The sequence below is a fragment of the Falco punctatus genome, assembly GCF_963210335.1.
Source record: "Falco punctatus genome assembly, chromosome: Z".
NCBI lineage: Eukaryota > Metazoa > Chordata > Aves > Falconiformes > Falconidae > Falco > Falco punctatus.
The window spans coordinates 35,007,861-35,033,179 of NC_137586.1; the positions used below are offsets into that span (position 1 = coordinate 35,007,861).

The 25,319-nt window shown below is 40.4% G+C and overlaps 1 protein-coding gene across 1 annotated transcript in view; it reads right to left on the reverse strand.

The window, feature by feature from the left end:
- The window catches only part of FREM1 (FRAS1 related extracellular matrix 1), a 116,724-nt gene that overhangs the window by 8,586 nt on the left and 82,819 nt on the right, over positions 1-25,319 (reverse strand). Inside the window, exons 20-33 of the mRNA XM_080371888.1 lie at positions 23,651-23,795; positions 20,197-20,338; positions 18,624-18,819; positions 17,601-17,865; positions 11,989-12,403; positions 10,502-10,703; positions 9,912-10,056; positions 7,474-7,603; positions 6,689-6,761; positions 3,547-3,696; positions 2,104-2,342; positions 1,362-1,409; positions 912-1,094; positions 518-643 (exon numbers count right to left, since the gene is read on the reverse strand). Coding sequence (XP_080228014.1) covers positions 518-643; positions 912-1,094; positions 1,362-1,409; positions 2,104-2,342; positions 3,547-3,696; positions 6,689-6,761; positions 7,474-7,603; positions 9,912-10,056; positions 10,502-10,703; positions 11,989-12,403; positions 17,601-17,865; positions 18,624-18,819; positions 20,197-20,338; positions 23,651-23,795 — 2,459 coding nt within the window. The remainder of the gene's footprint in view (positions 1-517; positions 644-911; positions 1,095-1,361; positions 1,410-2,103; positions 2,343-3,546; positions 3,697-6,688; positions 6,762-7,473; positions 7,604-9,911; positions 10,057-10,501; positions 10,704-11,988; positions 12,404-17,600; positions 17,866-18,623; positions 18,820-20,196; positions 20,339-23,650; positions 23,796-25,319) is intronic.

Sequence of the window (25,319 nt, forward strand, 5' to 3'; positions counted from 1 at the left end):
ATGAGTAGGCTTTAAATGTGACACATATGAGTAGCTTTAAAGGTGGCACCAGGTTTCAGTTCCAAAAATCCTCTTACAAGATCACATTACTTTGGACACCGTTTTCTGTCTCCTGTGGTCTGTGTAGGGAATGCAGTGCAACAAAATCCAGCACAACATCTATGTGGTGGAGGGGATGTATGTTTACAGAATACCTAAGTGAGCTAATGTTACTGATTCCCACTCATTCTCACAGACTCCATTCACTGACTGTCTTATGCCCACACCCCCACAGGTACCAAGACATCAGTGCTCATGTGGTTTGTCCAGGAGTGCCTGTGGGTGGCAGAGAGGAAAGGCAGCCCCAGCAATCAAGCCTTCATCGTGTTCCTAGGAATCTTTTTTTCTGGTGACAGCAAACCTGCCTCTGGAAAATTCTTTTATTCCCTGGACAAGTCAGTAGTTGTGACAGGAAGGTCCTTTGCTTGAGATTCTCGCTCATTCTAGACCTCATGCATACTTATAGTGACATTTTTACCTTGCCTTGGGAATTCCAGAATTTCCATATTATCCCATCACACTGAAATAACTTTTGAGTGCTTTCTTCATAATGCAAGAGCCCCTTTAAATCTGGTGTACAGGCCTTTGGAAAAACATAAAAGTCCTGGAAAGTGAAATGTCATTTAAACATTTGAAGGAAAATAATTACACAAAACAAAGCAGCTACATGAAACTTTAAATAGGTCTTATATTAAAACTTTATGCCATGAAAACTCTTTAAGGGCTGTTGTTAATTTATCTGTGTATTGGTTACACTCAGCTTTGGAGTAGGAAGGGTTTGGCTTTAGATCTCAGAGGTGTTAAATCATTTTGGAAAACAGCATGACTGAAAACAGATGGTGAAAACGCCTATGAGACAAAAGGTTTCATACCTGATGTCCTGAGTTTGGTTCAGATGCCGGTTCTACCTTATCAGCTTGTGGGACTTCCGTCTTCCTAGAGGAGACGACATTTATCTGTGGCTGTGCTTGATTAATTACTGACACTTGAGCTTTCTTGTTTGCTTTAGCTGATGAGGTGTCATCCTCTATTTTGAGTGATATCATGCTGTGATACTTTGTTTTATAGCGTTAGACACACAAGGACAACAGGAGAGGGAAAAGAGAGGGTTAGCACATACAAGCAACTCTTAAATAAACTCAAGAAAATAAAAAAAATACAAACTGTTGCAAATCAAGGGAAAGTGACACCAAAGAAAAAGAAAGATACTTAGAAAAATGAAATATTGATCATAATGAATTATTAAGAGTGATAAAGCCTGGAAAGAACAGAATCAGAAAGAAATCATAGAAATGTCTGAGCATTACTCATAATACTCTTACTTGGAAAACCACATCAGTTCCATTTCTGAATACAGATGAAGGATGAACCTGAAAAAGGTAGAATAGCAGAATAAGGTGGGCATATTCATGAATTATAGAAACAAAAACACTTTATGCAAGATTTACTACGAGATCTAGATTACAAAACTTGTAGAACATATCTTGGGTTTAGTTCTTTCAGAATGGAAAATGATCACCTCTGAAAACAACCATTAAAATTCACACATTACAAGTGTGTTTATAAACAGATTCCATTAATTTTTAAGATCACAGTAGCAGACTGTTACTAAACCACCTAGCTAAACCAGTATAGCTTAAGCAGGAAAATCAATGGGCAAATTTTAAGTAACTGTTCCATGTTTAAGCTAATGGTATTTTCAGCTTTAAAACTTCGGCACCAGATGCACAGATTGTATATATTTGCCTGGCTCCAGTGACTTCTTTCTTCCAGCTGACCCATAATTTAGACAAGATTAGAAGCTGCATAATTGCTGAAGTTGCTTGATGCATGTTTCCTCCCCCAGCTCTACTTTTCTTCCTCTCCTGCACATATGGATCTTCAGAATCTGGACTTTATTTTTTTTTTCCTTGCAATATTTTTAAATAGTTCTCAAACCTGACTCAAAGCAAACTCAGGTAATTTATGGTTATTGCATGATCAAGTAGAATCACTACAGAAATATGATAACTAAATAAAGATATCACATCCCAATAAATTCACTGCACCACAGAAGCGTCTTACTATTCTGCCATTTCCAGTAACTCTCAGCCTGGTCCTTGACCAATTCGCCAAGCTGTGTCCCTGCCACAGGTCCCCTCCATGCTCTTTCATCCCTTTGGAGGGAGACGGTGGGATGCCTTCCAAGGGAGCATTGCCAGGCCTGGAAGGTGATGAGGAGCCTGAGGAAAGTGGAAACAGCATGCCTCTCCTCCAGAAGTCGTGCTTGCTTTGGCCAGAAGAATGGGAATAGCTGCACTGACCTGAAAGCATAAAAAATGGCAGATGGTCAGTTCTAACTGCATGAGCAGAAAACTGGTCACGCTGACATGGGCATATAAACAGCTTGTCATTAAGCTGGATGATTCTTTCACTTGATGTGGTTGATTTGCTGTTCGTTCAGTCATTCTCATTTGTGGGGTTTGCTGTGACTATGACTGCAGCTACTACCTGTACATCTTATGTTTTTATACATATGTTTTCCATATGCACCTGTCTACCCACAGATCAGAATTTCAGCAAAAATGTCTGCCAAAAATACCTGTTTTCACATATAGATTGGGGTTTGGAGTGCTGTTTTTGGTCATGGATAGACAGGTATCTTTAACTAACATTGGCAATACTTCCATCACGCCCAGACAATTTTCTCTTCAGAAATCCAGGACACTATTGTTTCTACAAACACTTTATGTCAATTTACTGCTGATTTACATATTGAATGTTAAAGGGAAAACAGATGTGCAATTTTAAAAGGATTTTTTGTAAAATGAAGCCTAATTCATATAATTTAAATACAAGTATTTAAAATATTGTTTCATTAAGCACCAGAAGTAAAAAACCCCCACTCTTCTGCTTTCAGAGGACACAGCTGGTTTGCTAGTTATTTCTGTTTTTCTACAGTTGCTTCTTTTTTGGTGTGATTTTAGGCACACCACATCTGATCACTGAAAAACACAATAATAATGCAGACGTAAAAGCCTCAACACTGTAATGATCACTGCTGCCTGCTGTAATGCTGTGGACTCTGTAAAGCATTAGAAGATGTATTGCTAAGAGCTGGATTTAGTTGTTAGGTTTCTATCTTGAGTGGAAAATAAATCTTTTTCAGTGATGTATAACAACTGTTAAACAATAACTGGGGAAAAAATGCTAATGGACCTAAACCCATTTTTTTTCCTACTTTAATAAACAAGAACTGAACTAGTGCTGTTATGAAAAGTGGTTTATTTCCTTGAAACCTTCTTATTTTGTACTTGTTGCTTTCTCCATGCTGTGTTTCCTAAGAGGATGCATATGGTTGTGTGAGAGAATAAAGGGTCTGCGACAGACAAGCCCGTTTTCTCTGAAGAGAAATTAAGCATTTTGATCTGAAGATGAGTGTTAGGAACAACTTGTGGTTGAAAATAAGTAGCTACTCAGCCAAGATTGTCCCACCTTCTTAATGATGCAGATCAAAAGAGAAAATACCTCCTTTTGAGTCCAAAATTTTCACTACAGTTTTTGTCCTGGTGCCAAGAATAGCATTCACAGGGGAGTTCAGAATTACTTCAAAGACTTCATCATCTTCCTCTAATCCGTCATAGGTAATTGCTATATTCCATGTCTTGGTTGACATTCCTAACAGAAATAAACATTTTAATTACTCTTTAAGTGCTATTTCAATCAATCAGGGTGTCAAAGAAATATATTAATTAACATGTCTGCCACTAGAATGGAGTAGCTGGTGTATGCTATTGTACTCCTACCAACTGACTAGACTCCTGCTGTTCTCCCAAATAACATCATGTTTGAATCTGTTCCTAGGCAGTGATTCAGTTCAAGTGCACACACTGTAACAAAAAGCTGCTGTAGATGTGCAAGATGACACTACAAAATACATGGATTTAGGACTTTCATTGCAATTTTCAAGAGAAAATGTATCATACGCTTTTTATCTTGAAAACTTAATTTTAGAGACGGACCAGTTACTTAAAATACCTGCAAATGGATCAAAGACTATGTTAGATTGAAGTACAATCTTTTAGGCAAATTTTATACTTGATTACAAAATTTTTTACTTGCTTGCTTGTCTTTACTGGATAAGTTCAGGCTTGCATTATGGGAGTGAAAAACGATCATTCCAGGATAAAGGACTGGGCTCATTATTACCTGAAAGACTATAAAATTTGTTCAGGAAAAGTCAGAGGCAGCAGGGCAGAAGCAGATCTCGACATACACATTGCTGTCAACAAAACATCTTGGGAGCTGTTTCTGCATCATGAAGTCGGTGTAAATATCCAAAATAAGTATTAAAGGGACATGTGCAACAAAGTCAGAAAAAATCTCTACATCCTTATGACACTGCATTTTCTCCATTTTCTTTGCTCTATTTTCTATTTTCTTGCTCCTTTCTAGTATGAATCCTCTAGCTAAGAGAAGCTGTCAGTACAAACAGACCCAAAACTTGAATAGGGTCATCTTCTGCTCCTTTCCATTATAATTTTTGGATTGCAGCCTAAGGTACTAATCAGTCCAGTCAATTAGCGTAGCTGAGGTTTGTTTTTAAAACAGACCTATCAGCCTTACTAAATAATTAATAAATACTTCTAATTAATAAATACCAAATGTCTTGAATTTAAAACTAAGAAGCTGGTGCCTTGAATGTGATAATTCAGGGGGTCCTTCTCTAAGACTAAGCCTAACCAAAGGACTTTTGAAGAGAGCCACCCAAAAAAGACTGTGTGAAGGAGCTCAGCTGGCTTAACTGAGAAGCTGCCCAGAAAAGGAGACAGTGTGCATGTCTCCTATCTATGTTCACAGTTAATTTGCCTATGACTTTACACCACATTCAGAAAGACAACAACAGCAACTCCAAACTGTCCCATGCTTGAAAAATCTCCATGGACCAGCAGAAAAGGAAAATTATATCAAAGGTCCTTGCACTAAAAATGTCTTTACAGTGATCTTCAGCTATTTCACTCCAGAGGCTGATAAGCTTGACTGTATGGTACATTAGAGGAAAGAGAGCTGGAATCCTGGGTCAGCACAGTATGAAGGGCTTTTTACACTGATCCCTCAGATCTTCCATCTTCTAATTTCAAACTAAAAACCCCACCTCTATTGCTAGTTAAAGGGTCTCAGAGAGTGGATCATTGGTTTCAGATGTTTCATAAACATGTGTTCTGAAATGTATGTTCCAGAAACACTGGAAATTAAAGTGAATTTCCACCTTTCTGCCCAGTTGGGTTTTTTTACTGCTGTCTGCTGGATGTCCTCCTTTACCCACCTCTGAAAATTAACCAGCAGTTGCTGATTCCACACCTTCACACAAAATTTGCCTTTCTCAAGGTGGATTGTAGTGGCAAATTTCCCAAATAATCAGATTTGTGACTCTGAACTTAAAGCTACAATTTTTCCTATGGGATAGCCAAGCAAAGCTGATGTATATATGAATCCATCCATAGGATGCAATGTTACAAAATCTCTGTGGCATACAATGCCTTTTTTTCAAAATAAAAAGCTTAAGTCCTAAAGTAAAAATCTCCAGGCTTTGGCTGGAACTGACATTGTATTCCCCATATCTGTTTTTCAAACACATTTTTACCATCAAATACATACTATTTATTTCAGCCACTCACAGATGATGTATTTTGTCTCCTCTGTAGTCACCATGACTTTCTGCCGTTGAAACCTTACTGGTGATAGTCTTGGGATAACCTCTGCCAGTGTTGCAGGTGACATCCTGGGAGGCCTGTGTGGACCTCCATTTTCTAAACTCAAATATGTTCTGGCCTATGCCAACAGGATGTGTTCCAAAAAAACTTGGTCTTGCATATTCAAAGGAAGTGATTATGATAGCAAATGGGTTTTCATTCCCAGATGAAATTCCCCTTTTGTCTCAGTAAAAGCAAGTTTTTCAGGTGAAGCTGAATTTCTGAATGGTAAATTGTGAAACTCTGACCTGGACTGAAACTCTCTAAACCCAGGTAGAAAACCAAAGCATAACAATAATAAATTGTGCAGAACAGAGGAAGCTTACTTTCAGCATCTTCACATTTGTATTCATTTTTACTATTGATTCTCCTCCAGCAAAAAAAGTCAAGCTACTTTTGATAATACAGTTACCATTTCTTGCTATTTACAGCCTCAGCCAAGGTCAGGCTGCTGTTATGGTTACAGTGCAAACGGAGATGAGGTTTGACAATTTTCAGGTTCTTTTGCACCCTTCTTGTCTCGGATATCTTGCATAACTTAAGTTGTACTCAGTTATGCCTAAATTTGACCACCATCCTGGGCTTTAAATATTATGCCTGAGATCTTTAAAGCATCTCACAGCTCAGGATGAGTCCTCCTCAGCCTAGCTGCAGGGAGATTAGGAGACATCATTTCAGCACCTCTGATATTTTAACTGATGTAAAGGGACCGTATTCCATCTCATCCATTAGTATCTCAATGATATTAATTCACAAAGGAAGTCCACTGTGCTTCTAGAAAATAAGCCCAAATGTCTTTAATCCTATTCAGCTCCTATAGCTACAGATACGTAATAGGTTTCACTCTCCAAAATGAAAGTTTAAACTTTCAAAATCGGTGAGTTAATTTTAAAATTATTCAGTGTGCTGGTTCATACCTGGATCAAACTGAACAAGCTTGGAGGGATTCACTGTAAAGTCTTTTCCCACCACAGCAGTTACTCCATTGACCTGAGAAGAAATCAAACAGTAAATGCCAAGCTGTGACCTGTTTCATCAAACCACTGCATTCTGCTGTGTGCTAAAGCTACTGTGTGCCTCTCCATGGAGCTTCAAAAAAGACATGCCAACCCTTACAACGAAGGCTAAAATTTGTGAAGGCAAATTGTACAAAACCTGTTTTAAAAAATTAGAACTATACATTTTTATGTAAGACAGAGGCCATTACTGAAGATATAGAGGGTTCCTTTTGGCTTTTTTCTGGGTTGATGGCAGTGCAGAGAGAAATGAGGGAAGCTGCCATGACTGTGAAGTTGAAGCTTCCATAGCTCCTGGGCTTTTCCAGCCTGAGTAGGGAGAGAAGTCTCAAGGCCCCAGGTTGCCAAAAACCTGGATTTCAAAGGGGCAAATTCCGGAAACTCACTTCTGAGCATAGCACCAGAGGAAACTGCCTGCTCTGTCACAGAAGGTCATCAAAACTGAAATACTACTCCAAAATATTCCAGGTTTGGTTCATCAGCATTTCTACTTAAAACTCTGAAAGTCTTGCCAGAAATTTTTCAACCATCTGTACTAGCAAGGACAGTGTCCTGGTGAGTCTGGTTTGAGTTGTATGGCCTTTTTGCTGATTACTGAAATGCCTCTAAAGTCTGAGGCAGAAATTAATGGGCTCCAATATTTATTATTATAAGATTCCAGTTAGGAGCTTGGCTTTTAGCTTTACCTCCACAGCTATAAAGGCAGACTCTGCAGAATATCCCGCTCTGGTGATTTTCAGAGACACCACTCCCACACTCTCACACACTTCATATTCAGTCTGTTGCATTTCAATCCGAGACCATCGCAGCTCCAGCCTGTGTGGGGGAGAGGAAGGAAAGCCCGTGTGAAGCAAAGCCACTTCCCCTGCTACCCCCAGCCCATGCTGTTCCGAGGTTCAGTGAGGAGCTATCTTTCTCCTGCCTGCTGATTTAGCCAATACACATATTAAGTCTGTGTTTCCAGATCAACACTTTGGTGTGATTTGGCTGATTAGGAAGAGGGAGAGGTGGTTAATAAATCTTCCAGTCAAGCCCTGGTCTAACCCAAACCAAGCCTGAACCTTGTTGCAGAACCAGAGGGGGTCTGCAGCAACTTTGAGATTTGAGATGAGCAGGATTTGTCCGTAACACCAAACAGGCCGAGACAAGCTATCACTGTTTCTTCCTTGTTCTCTTTAATGCTACAGTTTTATTTTACTTTCACTACCCAGTATTTTTCTGCAATATCCTCCTTTTCTCCCACCTTCTTTCATCTGCCCTCTAACCCTCCTCCTACAGTGCGTAGGACACACTCAGGACTTCGCCTCTGTGCGAGTGCCCTCCCCATTCCCCTTACTTTAATACTCTGTATTTCACTCTTCAGCCATAGAAGTGGCTGAGTCTGGGTGTCTCGTACACTGGATTTTAGAATCGTTTATAAGGGGTGTGAATGAACCTTGGAGGACTGCACAGAGTAGCCAATAAAGATCTCACCCTTTTAAAAGCTGTGATAAAAATTAGTGAAAGTCAGAGAGGAATGAAAGAGAGCAGAAAGAAGGAAAATGAGCTGTGCTGCCTACAAAACATTGTGAATGTTTCTAAAACAAACTTGTAAACCTATCAGGACTGACTAGCTCTAAGACCAGTGGAAGTTTCTTCCTGTCCTCCTATATCATGTAACAATGACTTTGTGGGCAACCCATTTAGATTTGCCTTATTTTTGCTTAAGAGGATGCATGTGCCAGATGTAGTCCAGCAGCATTCAGGTAAAAGCTGGGATTCAATTTTAATAATATCAACATGCAAATCAGACTCGTACTTTGAACCAGTGACCATTAGGTGATACACTGTTTTTTAAAAAAATAATGTCTCACAGGCTTTTAAATGCAATATTAAAAGAATTATTTTTTCCTTAAAAGCCAAGTCCCACTTCATTCTCAGGTTCAGTGCAAGTAACAGACAATTTCTACTTTTTAAATGCAATATTAAAAGAATTATTTTTTCCTTAAAAGCCAAGTCCCACTTCATTCTCAGGTTCAGTGCAAGTAACAGACAATTTCTACTTCCTAGAAACTCCCATTTTCCATAGAAAAAGTGCCTTCTCTTTGTTCTCTTCATACAGCTATGTTACACATTGCTATTTATATACAAGAAGCCACACTTCCCCACGAGGAGTGGTGGCTTTATAATGGTGCTTTTAATATCTGTGCATCTGTGAGCTGGCCCAGTGCAGCTGGGAATTGCTCAGGCTGGCTGTATTCAGGTGTGTTTGTGTATGGGGACATCTTTTGGCACAGCGCATAACTGCTGAAACGCTGTCTCCAGCTCCGCTGTGTCCCCATCCCCTCTCCCCTGTGCAGGGACGCCCTCCCTCGCCATCAGTCCCGGTTTGTGAGTAGCCAGTTTAGCACAGGAAAATAGCCTAAATAGCCTTAGTTATTTTTCTCAGTTGCTTCTGATTGAATAAATTGGTTGAACATTCAGTCTTATTTTCAGATATAAAGAAAACATTGCCCTTGCTATAGAGCTGCTCCCACTTTTGGCCTTTATCGTTAAAGCAGTTTGGAGGATACGCCAGCCTCTAATTTTTGTGTGTGAGGCTTATCATATTTCACAAGGAAATTTTGATAATATGCCTAATACAAATTTTGGATGACAGAGAAGATGCTGTGTGCCCTCCAGCTTCTTTCAGTGCTCTTTCCTGGAAGTATGGCTCTCATAGCTTTTACTGCTTGAGAGTATCTCTTCCATCGTGATCTCAAGCTTGTGAAAAAAGTGTTGCTGTCAGTACACGGCACGAATGACCTCCAGGTGCAGAACTACGTACATAAAGCAAGTCCTGTCCCTCAGCACCCAGCTATCTCAGATCTCAAAATGTCCAGCTGCCATTTAGAGTGAACTCCATTATACTGTCCTGCAAGACCCCCAAGGCCCTTGAGAACTGAGCCTCAGCCTAACCTGGAGCTAGCCCTTTGTATTTCACCTCCGTGAGCGGAAGAAACCTTCTCTACTCTTCAACAAAGGAAAAGGCAGTTTGAGTCATAGCTATATTTGCGTATACACAGCTTCAAGCCTGGCACATGTTCCTTCGCCCAGGGGGTGGGGGGAGTGGCGCACCCAGTGCACCACCCAGGGTCGGAACTACCTCTGAGGCACCGCGGAGTTTCCGCTGGCATCTGTGACTTGAAACTCCAAGCTGTCTGAATTCACTTCCTGTGATGTATTGATGACATAAAGTATGATTTTGCTGTTTAAATCCTTTTGGCTAAACCTTTCCTGAATAAGACCACCTGAGGAAGAAAAGAAACATTCAGGTCAATTAAAAGCCTGTTAATAAAAGCCGTGTAGCTCAAACAGTCTGTTTTCAACTTTTCTTTTTGTTGAACATTTAGAAAATTTGAACTTTCAGAAACCTGATTTTATAGCTAAACAGCTACGTCCCAGCTCATTATAAGCCCCAGCCGATTTCTCCCCATGTGATTTCTTCATCAAAAGGCTAAGTTCAATATTAATCTATATTTTCTTGACACAAACAAAAAATAGTTTCTCAACAGAAGCTCTTGACTATAATCTCAAACTCTTTGAGGATTCATGATGAATTTGAAACTCAGATTTCATTTCAAAAGCTTTCTTGCTACATTAAAACCTTGCCCAGTTTGCTAAGAAATTTTGATTTCCTTTATCAAGCAAACGTTAATGTATGTCCCAAAATACAGAGATTATAGAAGACAGCACCTGTTGTTACATTTTCCAGGTAGCCATAATAAGGACCTCGTAAAATCTTAAAAATTATTTTGTCATCTTCTGTATTGGGGTCAGATGCCTTCAGGGACCTGGCAGTAATATAGATCCCGTAATTGCCATTCTTCAGCATTTCCACATCAGAAAAGCAATGGAGATGAATAATTTTTGGTGCCATTTTGTCCAAATGATCCACCTAAATGAAAGTTAGACAAATGTATATTCATTTTACAGCATCAAAGTATTCTCTGTCTTACTTTTGCTAAAAGCACAGCAGCCTGCTCAGGGTAGCAATAGCTACTTTGACTCACAGCCTGCTCCAGAAGAAGTCTGATCTCCAGCTACCTACTCTTCCCATGCGAGGTTTCCAAGCCCAGATTGCCCAGTCACTTGCTGCATGCGGTGGAATAAAGCATGTGCTGGGGAGGGCATCACAAATTCTGTGTACTTCTGCCGTGATGTCCCACACTCCCCGTAGTCCTCCTTTCTGATGTAATTTTCTTCATAGCAAATGAAAACTCCAGCAAAGTTTTCTTACCTCTGTTTTACAATAACAATCATGGACACCCAAGGATTATCATAAATACAATCATAGACCTGGCCAATATGTCTCCACAAATCTGTGGTACTTTTCACAACTTTGATGAATATTCTAGCACTCCACAATATTTGGTGCTGTTTCCATGTCTTGTCTTCTGCTAAAATGGCACTCCTCGCTCATCATATAACTTCAGACTTTGTCATCAGAAGTTAGGAGCCTCTTCATTAGTATCAGTGTTTTGAAACATACAGAATTTTGACATATAGTGCAACCAGGCCTGCTTTATATACTGAAACATGCCAGATAAATACGTACAAGAAGTCATAGCAAAGACACCTGAGCCTATGTCATAGTGGGAAGAACTTGAAAATGAGGGAAACGGGAAGTGAACCGAAACATCCTCGTAAAGGAAGGAAAAATCAGAGCAGGCATCTTAGAAAGACTCCCAGAAGGAAGACAGACTGTCCTGTTGTGGGAGCAAGATGGCTGTAATTCAAGATTCCCATGGCTTAAAGATCTACAGTCACCCTAGTATCCCTCTAATGCAAATCAGTGGGTCAGGTACCAAGTGGGAAAGCAGAGCAGGAGGAATTTCATTCCTCTTCATAGCTGGGCTCAACTTTAGGGTTGAGATTTCTGTGTAAAATAGTTTAGCAAGTATATACTTGCTTATATTTATATAAACAGGATGTCTTTCTTCTCTTAAATACCGTCTATCTCTTTGCACTCTATAAAATTCTCCGAGTAATGCATTGTGGCAAGTACTTAATTCTCCAGGTTAATTATTCATGGAACACAGAAAGCAAACATTTTAGCTGATAAATGCCTCAGTTAAACTACAGACTGCATCAAGTTCTTATCAAATTTACTACATTTCCCACCTTATATCTGCATATATGTGCTATATATCTCTTTTAAGTAGGCCTGTGTTCATACTCACCTGAATGGTGAATGCCACTGGCTCACTCTGCACCCTCCCATTCACGATGAAGCCTTGATTAGTTTTATCTGTTGCAACAAACGTAAATCTGTCAATCTGGGATTGCCCACCTCGGTGCCTGTATGCAACATCCCTGTTGTCCACATCTTGCTGGGTGAAGTTGTACTCCAGTAGCACAGCCCCTCGATAATAGAGATGACCATACTGGGGGAGCTGAGCCAAAAGAAAGGTAAGGTTTTCTTTGGCAGTGTCTGGGTCTGAAAGCTGCAGGACATCGGGAGAAAGGAGTGCCACAGTGCCTTCCACTAATCTTAACCCCGTGTTCCTAGACAGTGTGGGCAAAGCTTGGTCGGCTGCCTCCAGGGAGATCATGAATGTCCCATGCTTAGTCCTCAGTCCATTGCTGATGACGAATCTAGCAAAGAGAGGCAAGGTAGTCTTCAGCATGTGTTCTTGATTCACCATGTACTGAAATGAAATGATAATACACACCTTTACTACAGGACTTGCCTGTGTTGTTACTGCATAAGTAGTAGAGCTGGTCCGAGCTTAGACCCAGACTGTGGGTAGGGTGGATGAAAAACATGAAAGCTGATGGCCAGGTATATGGCAAGAGTTGTAGTGCTTCTGCAGGAATCTGGGTAGGTGCCAGAGGAATGGCTTTGAGGATGTATCCATCAGTCTCAGCAGTAATAACAGCTGATCTAACCTTTTAGCTCAGATACAGATGGAGATCTAAAATGGTGGGCTGGCTGGGGGCATTACTGCACCCTCTGGCATGCATACATACATACATAAATACATTATCTTCACTTGGTTACACGGCAGTGGCAACTGCCAGTGAAAATGCTGGCCTTGCCCATAACTTACAGAAAGATGTGTGAAGTGCATGATCTTCCTAGACAATACTTTTTTTTCTGTTCACTGTTACAAGCCTTTTGTAGCCAATAGCCCCAAAACTAAAGAAACAAGCTGGAAAAAGATCCATCCTCATTTCACTTTACATGTTTTTTAGGCACTAACTGTGTCTGTAAATTTCTGTATATTCAGGGAAACTGGCTCATGTTTCTCAAGTAAAGTTTCACTGAAATACTAAGATTCTGTGGGAGATATTGGGCAGAACTATACAAGTTGCTAGGGTAATTTCTGAAATGTAGGTGTATGTACCCTGTATTTATCAAAAGCTCAGACCTGCAAAGTTCTTATTCCATGCTGGGAATTCCTATATACTAGCAGAATAGTTTCTTATATTCCTCTCTCAGACAGTAATGTTTCTTTAAATATACTCATGTTTTGATTATGCTCTATAGTTAATTTTCCTTTCCTAAACAAGAGAAAGACAAGGGTGCCCATGGCTGAAGAGAAAATCTGTTGGAAGCTGTGCTGGTTGTAGCTGGGGTAGAGTTAATTTTCTTCACAGTAGCTAGTATGAGGCTATGTTTTGGATTTGTGCTGAAAACAGCGCTGACAATGCAGAGATGTTGCCATTGTCACTGAGCAGGGCTTACCCAGTGCCCAGGCCTTTACCCCACCCCACCAGCGAGGAGGCTGGGGGGCACAAGGAGCTGGGAGGGGACACAGCCAGGACAGCTGGCCCCCACTGACCAGAGGGACATTCCATACTGTACTGTGCCGTGCTCAGCATATAAATCTGGGGGAAGAAGAAGGAAGGGGGAGATGTTCAGAGTTACAGTGTTTGTCTTCCCAAGTAACCATTACGTGTGATGGAGCCCGGCTTTCCTGGGGATGGCTGAGCACCTGCCTGCCCATGGGAAGTGGTGAGTGAATTCCTCGTTTTGCTTTGCCAGTATGCACAGCTTTTACTTTACATATTAAACTGTCTTTATCTCAGCCCATGAGTTTTCTTACTTTTATTCTTCTGATTCTCTCCCCATCCCACCGGGGAGGAGTAAGCAAGTGAAGGAGTGGTGCTTAGCTGCTGGCTAGGGTTAAACCATAACAGAACCCTGCCAGCTGAGTATGGGCCTTTGCCATACGAGTGACAGTATGGTCTGCAGAAATTTATTATCAGATAAAGAGAAAACCAATCTTTTAGTCTTCAAAATTCATTCTACTTTCATTGTCAAGATTATTACTTCAGTATTTTTTCTGAAAGCTCTTACATTGCACATTATGCCTGTAACAAAGACTTTTGAGTGTATATCAAAGTAAAAATTCCTTTGAAAATGTCTCTTGAGTCCCATCACCATACAGTACTCAAGAGTTACCTCTCTTTCTAAGGAAGTTTCTGTGGTTATGCTTCATAGTACATTCAAAAGCATCTTCAAGGGTGGTTTCCACCCAGGTTTGTTCTGCCTGAGTCAGAACAGGGTCTGCTTTGCAAAGAAATTTGCTTGTGGTAGACTGTTCACATTCCCTGACTTTCCTTTTTCCCCCACCCTCCAAATCACAGCACTTTAGATGTACATACAGTTACAGTTATTTAGTTGATTTTGTATGGAACAGTATCATGGGTCAGTTGTTCCAGACAATATGAGGGCCAGCCTAGCTGGCTGCTTTCCATGTAGCATGCTGCTGCCACGCATAAGTGAAATGGGACTGGTTGACATTTAGATTACCTGTCTCCTTTTGCTCTCTTGACTGCAGACCTCAAAGAAGTATTTAAATAATTACAGTGTCAGGACCTGGCATACCGTTGTGTGCCTGGAATATGAGTGACCTTCAGTAGGTCATGGAGTAGTTTACTGTGTCACACAGACTGTCCATCCAAAGCTCCTCACTGCCTTCACCAGTGCTGGATGATTAGGGCTTGATCAACTTGTAAACTGGCAGTATGCCATGAAACAGATGGGAATGAGTGTAGGCAAACCAGGGACTATATAGCTGTTAAAAATATGTTTACTGAGGATGGTATTCCCAGCTGGGAACCTAGAGACATCTGTCTGCACTGACCTAATGCTATTGTACCAATGGTAAAAGAGTTGTGCTATTAGTAATCTAGCTGACATCAAATACAGAACTAGAATAATGATGATCAATACTATGCTAAGGAAAAAAAGGGCAAAAGATGTTCAGGCAAGACCTTAACCATCTCAAAATGTGTGGAGGATTGCACTGGAAGTGAGTTTCCTCTGGTTCTTTTGATGGCTGTAAAATCATTTGGATGATGTCTCAAACAATATTTAAGTGAAAGTATTAGATAATACAGTTCATTAAACTGAAGATTCGTTCAGTCTTTACAGAATACCAGATAGGAGCAAACCTCATGGTTATTTACATCAGACTGAAATTTACAATGCAAATGTGGTATGCCACTTGATTTCACAGGTGATGAAGCTGCCTGTGTCCAACATGTCCTTTTTTCTGCACCTTGGGAGATTTTGGTTGTTTGTTTCTGGTTTATGGCTGCTTCATCTTTTCCTCAGAAATGGAGAACAGCCAGTATTCTCCTCACTCTGATGAAATTTAGGGGACAACTCTCAGGCACAGTTAGGAGGACATGTTGCATGGTTTGATTTCACCATTACCAACATTTCATGCTTTCTGCAGTTTGATGGCAACAGAGTTGGCTGTAGGACCTACCATCTGTCATGGCATTTAAAAGATAAAAATGGAATCATAAATAGTGCCAGCTCATTACAAAATCGAGCCAGCGTGTCAAAATGGAGGACATTAGCATGTTCTTTTAGTATCCTGCTGCCAGCATCTGATGTCAGGTTGCTAATCACTTGAAGTCATCTGTCCAAATAAGCACTGCCAAATCTTTCTTCCAGGCCAGCAGCACCAAACAATACAGGCAAATTTATGTCTGAAGGAAGTACTTCAGTGGAAAGTAAAAATCTGATCAGTTAACTCCCCCCATAATTACCCATATAATTAATGTAACCATTCCTTGTTTTAATAAGAATAATATTCTGCCACAATATTTATATGCCTAAACAAAATAAAATTCTTTTCCAAGTGATAACATCAAGGAACATCAATTATTGTGACTAAAATAGTTATTGAATATCAGTATTTATTAAAGCATCGTAACCTTACTTTTATAAGGCTGACTTCCTAGTTTGGTTCTTAGCCATTGGTCTAAACAGAAGATATTGGGTTTATCTACAGGTACAGTTTCCTCAGAATTGTTTGGCCTGCTTTAATTAGCGTGGGACAGAAATCATAGTGATGCAAGCCACTCCTACACTGCCTGACCTAGGGTTGGCATTACTGCAACATTACTTGTCTAAGCTAATTCTAGTTTTGGTCATATTGTTTCACAATCAAGAAACACAAAGCCAGAGATTATTTGTTCACTTTTTCTGTTATGACCAGAAGTGGATTAGAGAAATCTCCTAACTAGAATTTCCACCACATTTGGTTTATTGGAAGGAATAGTTTAAAACGTTTCAGCTGAGGAAAGTCACAAAATTACTTTTGCCTTAAGTCTAGATAATGTCACCTGAGCTGCCCTGGTGTTACAGGGAAGTTTATTGGATGTCTTCATGCCCCACTTGCTTGACTTCCCTGCAAAAAAGCTCTCAAACTGGATGACACAACATGTTCTTGAATCTTCATCATGCATCATGGAAAATGCCATTCAGATCAGGAATCTATTCAAAAAAGAGTGTAAAAAGGAGTCTTTTCTGAATGGCAACTCTTAGGAGACGAATCTTTCATTTTTCTTAACCACAAATGAAAAAAAATATATGTTTTTAATTTTGTGTGGAAAATTTGAATTTTATAGAAAGTCCGTTTTGTGTCAAAAACTGTTTTCAGGGGGATTTGCCAATGCTAGCAAGAAGTAAGCATTCTTCCTTTAGAAACTTCTTATTTCTGAGCTTTTTTTTTTCCCTGAATTTGATCTTTTACAAAAATGTCCCTGAGACTTGAACAATAAAACATCTACTCTGACTTTACCTGATTATAGCTCATTACATCATTCCACTCTGTAAGGAGTGGTTCATTTAAGAACAAAACAAGGAAATACTTGCTTTAGGAGTGCAGCTAGTCTAAGCTGGTGTAAGGGGAAGGTGCAGAAACAGATGAAACTAAACCTAGTGATATTTATCACTAGGCTGCTGAACTGGGCTTATAGGTAACCAGGTCTACCCCAAAAATCTAATTGTCTACATGAATTTCTGAGCCATTGTGATGTCAGAATAGATAAGTGGAATGGTTTTCAGTATGTTGAAGAACTACTTATGGATTCAATAAGCCTGGAATCGAATCAATATGATAAATAAGAATAAAAAAGAAAGCAGTTATTTAATACCTGTATGGGCCACTTTTACCACATCCAGTTGCAGCAAGAAACCACAGGAAAATCCCATAAAGCATGTTCTCAGTCCTTCTCCCCCTCTTAAATCTTAACAGCTGTGTGTATTTGGGTGCTATAATAATATTGAAGCTAGTATTATTGAGTGAATGTGGTTCTGGCTACAGTTTCAGCATCCATTAGAAAATGCATTTTTTACCAAAGCAGTCACAACTATGTGTAGAAATATCTTTGCTATATAAATATTGAGAATACCCACAGAGCTTTCACCTCTTTTTAATAATTTGTCTGGGTTTCAGTTTTGTTTCTGTTGTGTTGTGGGTTTTTTTTAAATATCAAAAAGAACATTCAAGGGGAAAAGTTTAGGGAGTGGGGTGTTATACCTTACCTGAATGTATCTTCAGAAACAGCTGCCTTTGTGTTGTGAACATAGCAGACTATCTTTCTTGCTACATCCATTTGACTGAAGCTTGTAATGGGGATACCCGGATAGCTGATGTATTCTATTTGTCCATACTGGGGTGGGGAAGTTATCACACAGAGGAGCTCCTCTGGTTTGTCAGTACCATCCAGTGCAAGGAGGACATCAGTTGTAATGTAGCCCCGATCCCCTTTTGGCACTCTAAGAGGTTTTAAGAAAACAGCAATGTCTCCTGCAGGGTAGATGAAACAACACTGAAATAGTCATGGTGAATTGTAAATTGATCTCTTATGCATTATTTAGCCACACACAAGCCATCACCAGTAGAGAAATCATAGGACTGTAGGATTACAGGGAAATTCAGGCTGGAAGGGACTTCAGGATATCTCTAGTCCAACCTTCTGCTCAAAGCAGGGTGAATCATGAGATCAGCCATAACCAGATTGTTCAGGGCTTTATCCAATCAGGGAATACTGTCAAGGATGGAGACAGCACAACCTCTCTGACCCTTGCTTCTATCTTAGCAGTGTAGGTTAACTTGGTATAATTTCGGTTTCTGGTAGGGATGCAATAAAAGGAGAGAGATAGTGAGACTAAGAGCATAAACCTGGGAGACAGAGCTGTTCTTGAACAATATTTTGCCTACTTTATTGCATCCTTGATGTTTTTCTGTGCTTTGATTTAGTCAGACATAAAACTAGTTTAAGAAGGATATTTGCAACTCCATTTGGAAGTAGCTGGGAGTCCTGGGAGGCAAGGTGCAAGGCACTGCTGCAGGCAGAGCCTTTTAAAATCCCAGGACCCCTTCTTCACCAATGGGAATATCAGGGCTCAGGTCAGCAGTGAAATCCAAGCAGACAGACTTTTGGGATCTGCGAGGAGACTTGCCAAGGGCTTATGTAGTTCTCAGGGAAGGATCAGGACATGCACTCAGATCATCTTTATTTCAGAAACTGACACTGTAAAACATCAGGTCTGGCAGATCTTTACCCTTTTCCGTGTCCTTGATATTTATGTAGAAGTCCACAGCTGGGGATCTGTTGTACCCATCCCACAGATAAAACTTGAAGCTGTCTTGGTTCTTGGACCCTGTAGCACCTGTATGGACATATCTCACAAGGTTCATATCCAGTTCTTCCTGAGTGCACTTCATTCCAGTTTGGAGAGTCATCCATCCTTGGTCTAACTGGAAAGAGCAGGCATGCTTCATTAAACAGATAGTCTCCCATGAATCCTCCCATTAACTGTGTTTCTTAGCAGGTTATGCAGACTGTTAGTGGCAGCTACCTGACTTCCCTTCTGAGCTATAGACCCTTTCCTTCATGTTTTAAAGGGAAGAAAATAGCTGGAGTTGTTTCCAAACAGCTCTAAGGGTGGAGAAGATACAGTGATCATAAATAAAATGGAGTAAGTGGCATGTAGCCATTTTTACTCCAGGAAATAAATTTCTGCACACTTCTCAATGAGACACCAACAAGGTGAAAATTAAATAGTTCCTGACCCAGATTATGTTTTCTACTTCTTAATTTCACAAAGCTGCTCTTGGTTCTAACAAAAAAAAATACCTAAAGGGATATCAGGAATGAACCCACAGGGAATTTCAGGGAAGCTCAGAAATTTAAAGCCCCAAAAGTCCTCTCATGCAAGATGTGAATTGCCCAATATAATTTCCTGCTTTTCTGAAGATAGCATAGTACTCTGTATTGGAGATCTGTGTGTTTGACATTTAGCCTGCAGTAACAGTGTCAGTAGCTTTGGAGCAAAGGTTATCAAGAACAGAGAGCTCAAATACATGCAGGCACCCTACATGTTCAAACAACTCCAGACTCCAACACTTCCTCACCCTGGTGTGTGAGACACCTTTAATTCACAAGTCCCCTCGGGTGATCCACAGATCCTTGGAGGGATCCCACATCAAAATACTTTCCAGACTCACATGTCTCAGAAACTGGATTTTTTTTCTGTTATATATGCATGCCATTAAAAAGAGGCATTTTTTCTATGTTTGTTCCTGTGGCTTACCTTTGGTTAACAGATGGTCATCTTTCCTTCCATTCCTAATCTTATTTCTGCCTTTTCTTTTGCTATATCCTTTACATGTTCTTCCTTTTTTCCCTTCCTTCCCCACATACTTTTCTTTAACTAATGATTTATTGCTCACTTTTTCACACTCTCTCCATTCCTTCTGAACCCTGAAGTAATTGCAATGGCTCACTAGTCACTTTTTTTGATTAAGGACCTTCCCCCCAACCCATCCCAGCTTCAACACTTGGCTGTCCCTCTGCATGGGCTGACTCTGAGCATATCTCTCCGTTATCACCTGAGGTATCTGCCATGCTTCTCACCCTCCCTCTCCTCCATCTGAGGATCTGGCCTTTACTGTCAAAGTCTCTAGGACAGCATCATTGTTTGGTTCAAACGTTCTTCCAAGAATCGAACTGGCCACAGCTGTCTACTTCAAAACATGACAGACATTTGGGAGAAAAGGAAGATGAACTTCATTCTACCCTAAAATAACAGAGTTCTTTGCATGCCTGCTTTTTGTTGAAGTACAAAGACTAACCTTGAGCTGAAGCTGACCGTTTTCTGGAAGTGTTTCAAATAAGTAGTAAATTCTCTCCCTAGGGGTATCTTTATCTTCTGCTGACAGAACAGCACCAGAAATTATTCGAGTTTCACCCATGTTCACGTCTATATCATCCTTCCTGCAAAAATTAGAGTCATGTATTTATGCAATAAAAGAAAAGTAACCTTTCCAACATGTAATTACTCTGCCAGGAATATGGATTACCCAGATGCTGACAGAAATCACAACTGCAGAAAGAATGAAAGGAGAGTGCCTATTTCAGTTCAAAAGACCAAAAAAAAAAAAAAAAAAAAAAAAGCAAACAGGGTAGGCCAGCTTCTTCTTACAATGGTGAAAAACAACAAAGTAGATACCTACAACCTGAGATTTACCACATCTGCCTTCTTTCCCTGGGCCCTATTCCACTTACCCTCATACAATTTATAAGAGGACAATGTAAACAAACAGGCTGTATTGTATGTTACTACTACTATAAACCATAGCGTAGCAATACTGGCTCTAATGAATTCATTGTTTATTAGAGAAAAGACAGTCTCTCAAATAACTAGTCTGTCCCTGCTCACTTTGATCTTTAAGAGACACTACAAAGACCTATCTGACTTCTCTGTGCTCCCCACTGCAGAATTCTCCTGGGTTCTTGATTCAAAAAGTAGGTTAAAGCCACCTATTCTTTGGCAGAAATGGCATCACTAGCAAGAAATAAAATTTGCTGCAGCTCTTAGGGAAAAAATCCCACATAGTCTGAAATTCATGCAGTTTTTCTCCAGGGTGATTCTTGGATCATACCTGCTCTGTTTCTGTTCTCAGCGAGCAGCCATCCTCCAGTTTGCTTCTGCACCCTGTTTTATTGTTTTGCTATTGGCTATCTTACATTTTTGCAATGTAGCACCCAAACAGTATTATTAGACTATACAAAAGTTTCAAGGAGGTTGGAGGGGATTCAGCATATTCAGTCACCCCAGGGATGGCACCTCCTCAAGCTAATCTGCCCAGGGGCCATGGGGCAGGTTGGAGAAGGACAGACTCCTTAGGCATTTGGGCAGCTAAGCTCTGGCTGGACACAACTAAGCATGTGCAAGCCGTGCTATTTCAAAGGCCAAATAAAGATCAATTTTTACAAGAATTCTAAAGACCCATTCTTCATACAACTGCTCCTTCCTTTGCCAAGCTGCAACTGGCTGCTCCAAAGCAGAGTGGCAGCTGAGGTTTCCAGAGAAGGAGTTGTCAGAGTTACTTAGTGATTTTGGAATACATTTATTATTCTCAGAAAGAGCAGAGGGTTTTTTGCTGAAGTTTCATATTCAAACTGATGTGGATATGAGGCATAGAAATGTCCTGTTTGGCAAAATGAGAAGCAATGAAAATGGACTGATATGACAAAGTATATGAAGTCATATTAATGACAGATCAAGCAGCTTTAATGATTTGTTCATATCAGCAATAAACGTGCTGGGACTATGCAAACAGAAAGACCAGGTGTCTGACCCAAAGACTGTATGAGCGAGGAAGAGAAGATTAAAAAAAAAAAAAAAGTGAAGGTAAACATGTTTAGCTACACCCTGAATGCTGTCTAATCCCAACTCATTTTTCTGCATAGCAGTTAGTTGATTAAGTCCTTGTAGCACTCACAAGTCTCATCTTGAGAAGAAGCTTTCAAGGGGAATGTAGTACCCCCTGGAAGTACCCTCATGAGGCCTGCATTCCCCTAGGGCACCCCTTGCTACAGGATGCAGTCCAAGAGGTGACAGATTGAGTTTTTGGCAATCACTGTGAATAAAAGCCACTGTTTGCCAGCCAAAAATGTCCCATCCCAGATTCATCAGTCTGTTGACCATAGCTAACAGAGATGAGAGCTGAAACTCCCTGGGGTGGAAAGGTGCCCCTAGATCAAAAGATGAGAAAAAGGTTACAGGTATTGTCAAATGTTCATCTGTAAAACACCACAGTATCATAAAGGAGTTCCTACTCCACAGCAAAGATGTGGTGACTGTGGCAGCTAAACCACTTCAATGCCAAACAGAACATGTTTCCTTAGAGCACTACTGCTTCACCACTGGCAGCATACTGCATGTCAGTGGAAGAGTAGCAGGCAAGAAGGAGTAATTTCTTACAATGAAACAGCTGTTTTGCAAGTAGATGGCTCACTATGTGCTACCGTTCACCACAGGAATGGCAAATGCTGAGATCTAACATCACCAGACAAAGCAGCAAGTTTCTGGATAGAGCTGGGCAAAGCTAAAAACACTTGGCTTCTTGAAGTCCATCACTTTTCTTCACAAGAAAAGGGTGGAAAACAACATATTAATCTTTACCATGTGAGGAAAAAATAGGTAATTACCAGTACATGATATGAATACATACGCTATAACCTTTATTCTAGCAAGATATGGACTTTCTTGTTAGCATTATGTGGTCCTTGATAAACTTTCAACTATTAAAACTAATAGCAGGAAGCTCTATATGGTATAAAAAACATTCAGCATTCTTCGCCATGGGAAATGGAGGTCTGATCAGAAGGTAGGCCAAATATCCCAAGGGATCAGAAATTCACACTTTAGTGGCAGCCTGCTTAACAGTCTGCAAGTCATTTCTGAAATGCCAGCTTTAGAGGTTCAGAGCTATACCCCCAAAGCCTTCAGGTCCTGAGCTCCCCATCTGCCTGTCCAGGGCTGGAAAGCAGCCAGGAGGACAGAAGCCCTGGTAATCCATGTGGCAGGTCATCAGCTAATAAATGGGGATCCCAAGGGATCAGCCCTTTGTTAAAATGTCCCAGAGGTCTGGCTCTCTTGCAGCCAGCTAGCTATCTGCAAATGGTCAGCCAGCCAACTTCTGACCATTTAATTCATTTATGAGTCCTAGTTTTGAACTGGAAAGGAAGTTAGCATGTACCTTTTTAGAAGCTGAATTATGGGTGAAAAATAAGAGTTTTGTAATAGAAAAGAAGAGAATCATTAAACTGACAGGCTTTCCCTCATGGTGCAAGGAGGCATCAGCTTTGTGGATTCTCTTATGCCAAAATTCAGAGCTGCTTTCAGAGACATGTTTAGACAGGCAGTTGCCCCAGGGAACGGGAAAGTTGAGTAGCTGTAGTCCATACCATCGTGGTCAGTGGCCAGCAGAGATGTGCAAAGATCAGGACTCTCTGGCAAACATCTTAAAGTTAGTTGCAAAAGATAAAACAAGCATGCTACCCTGCATTTTTTTTTTCCTCTATTCTTTTAATATTGAGCAGTATTAAAGTATGTCCTTCTTTCACTAAATTCTTTATTCGTTAAACTGGCTGATAGAGACCCACATGGAAACATCTGCATTGACAGTCTGTGACTAGTTATGGCATCATCCCCATCAGTCACTGACTTACTGCTTTATCACTTTTGTATCATTTTGTCTGAACTCATCCCTCTGTCAGAGACAGGAACATGTGTCTTACTTGCTCAGCACTGGTTTCTCATCATTAACCGGGATGACCTTTACTGAAATGGTTCTGAGGACTTTATGTTTCCCATCTGATAGCTGGATTTTAAAGCTGTCAGTGAGGTTTTCCGAATTGTCATGCAAGTACATCAGCTTCATTCCTATGCAGGGTGAGCAGGGAGAAGAGGAAGAGAGAGAGGGAGGGAGGGAGGAAGACAAATGGAAAGAACAAATAAATCTGACTCCTGCAAAAATCTCTCACATCATTTCACTCTGCTTCCACCACCCTCCTTCCTTAACCCCTCTACATATGCCCTGGTCACAGCATACCAGAAGATGAGCTTGGCAAGCCACTGCTGTTCATTAATCTAACAACATACTATTGACTCAAAGACACCAGACTGACCTGATTAAGTCACTTCACAAAAGAGTTTCTCAGCCTGAAAAAGCTACTTTGTTTCTCCTCCCCTCATTCCAATCCATTTTAACAGGGACCACAGAAAGGGTGAGACCATCAGGCAACACTCTTCTGTGTCTTAAATAATCCTCAGGGAGCTTTAAACAAGCCCTGGGGAGAGTAGCTGGCCTTGTGACTATGACAATGGACAATCAGAAGATCTGGGCTGTAGGTGGCTTGGTCACCATTGTTGACAGGAAAAGAGAAAAGCCAAACAATTGCAAAAGAGTCAAAAATAAGACTTGGGAAGGCTCAGGAATTTGGGGTGGGGACATGATATTTCTGAAGGTTTGTATTAGACAGGCAGAGAGAAGAAAAATCTTTCCTCAGGTTTTGAGGGCTGAACTGTAACCTGAGTGGAAGGATTAAATTCGTGTCCCTCTTTATAATGATACATCCCATGTTTCATTAAATGGCCACAGCCTGGAAGAATCCACCATATTATTTGCACTGTTAAATACACGTTTTGATTACAGATACTTGGAAGAGCTTTGTTGTTTCAAAGCTAGTTAACTGGTCATGCTAAGCTATATAGCCCCAGTTCATACCTTTACCTTTAGGTATGTGGAGTTATGATGAAGGTATATACTGCAGCCTTTCAATATATAAAGGAGCCTTATAGGAAAGATAGAGAGAGACTTTTTACCAAAGCCCGTAGTGACAGTACGAGGGGCAAGGGTTTTAAACTGAAAGGGGGTAGGTTTAGACTGGACATAAGGAAAATATATTTTATAACAAGGGTGGTGAGACACAGAGAAGCTGTGGATGCCTCATCCCTGGAAGTGTTCAAGGCCAGGTTGGATGGGGCTTTGAGCAACCTGATGTAGAGGAAGGTGCCCCTGCCCATGGCAGGAGGGTTGGACTAGATGATCCAACCCAAACTATTCTATAATTCTATGATTCTGTAATCATTTAGAGCAATATTTAATCCCATGATCAGTTAATGTGTTTTTAAATCACTCTGTCTCTGTTCTAGGTGCTGTCAAACATTTTGAGACCTGTTTGCTGATATGTCATAATATTTCCTTTATTTCTTCAGGGCAGATGGCCTCCCTAGTCATATTACTACACTTTCTAACATGTAGGACTCTCAGGGTGATTTTATTGACAGTTCCTAAAATCAACAGACAACATTAGCATTAATTAGGTTAACTTCTGTTCCTAAACACTGTCTTAGAAATACATACAAGGCAGGTGAATAAATAAGTGGTGAAGATTGCTTACTGTG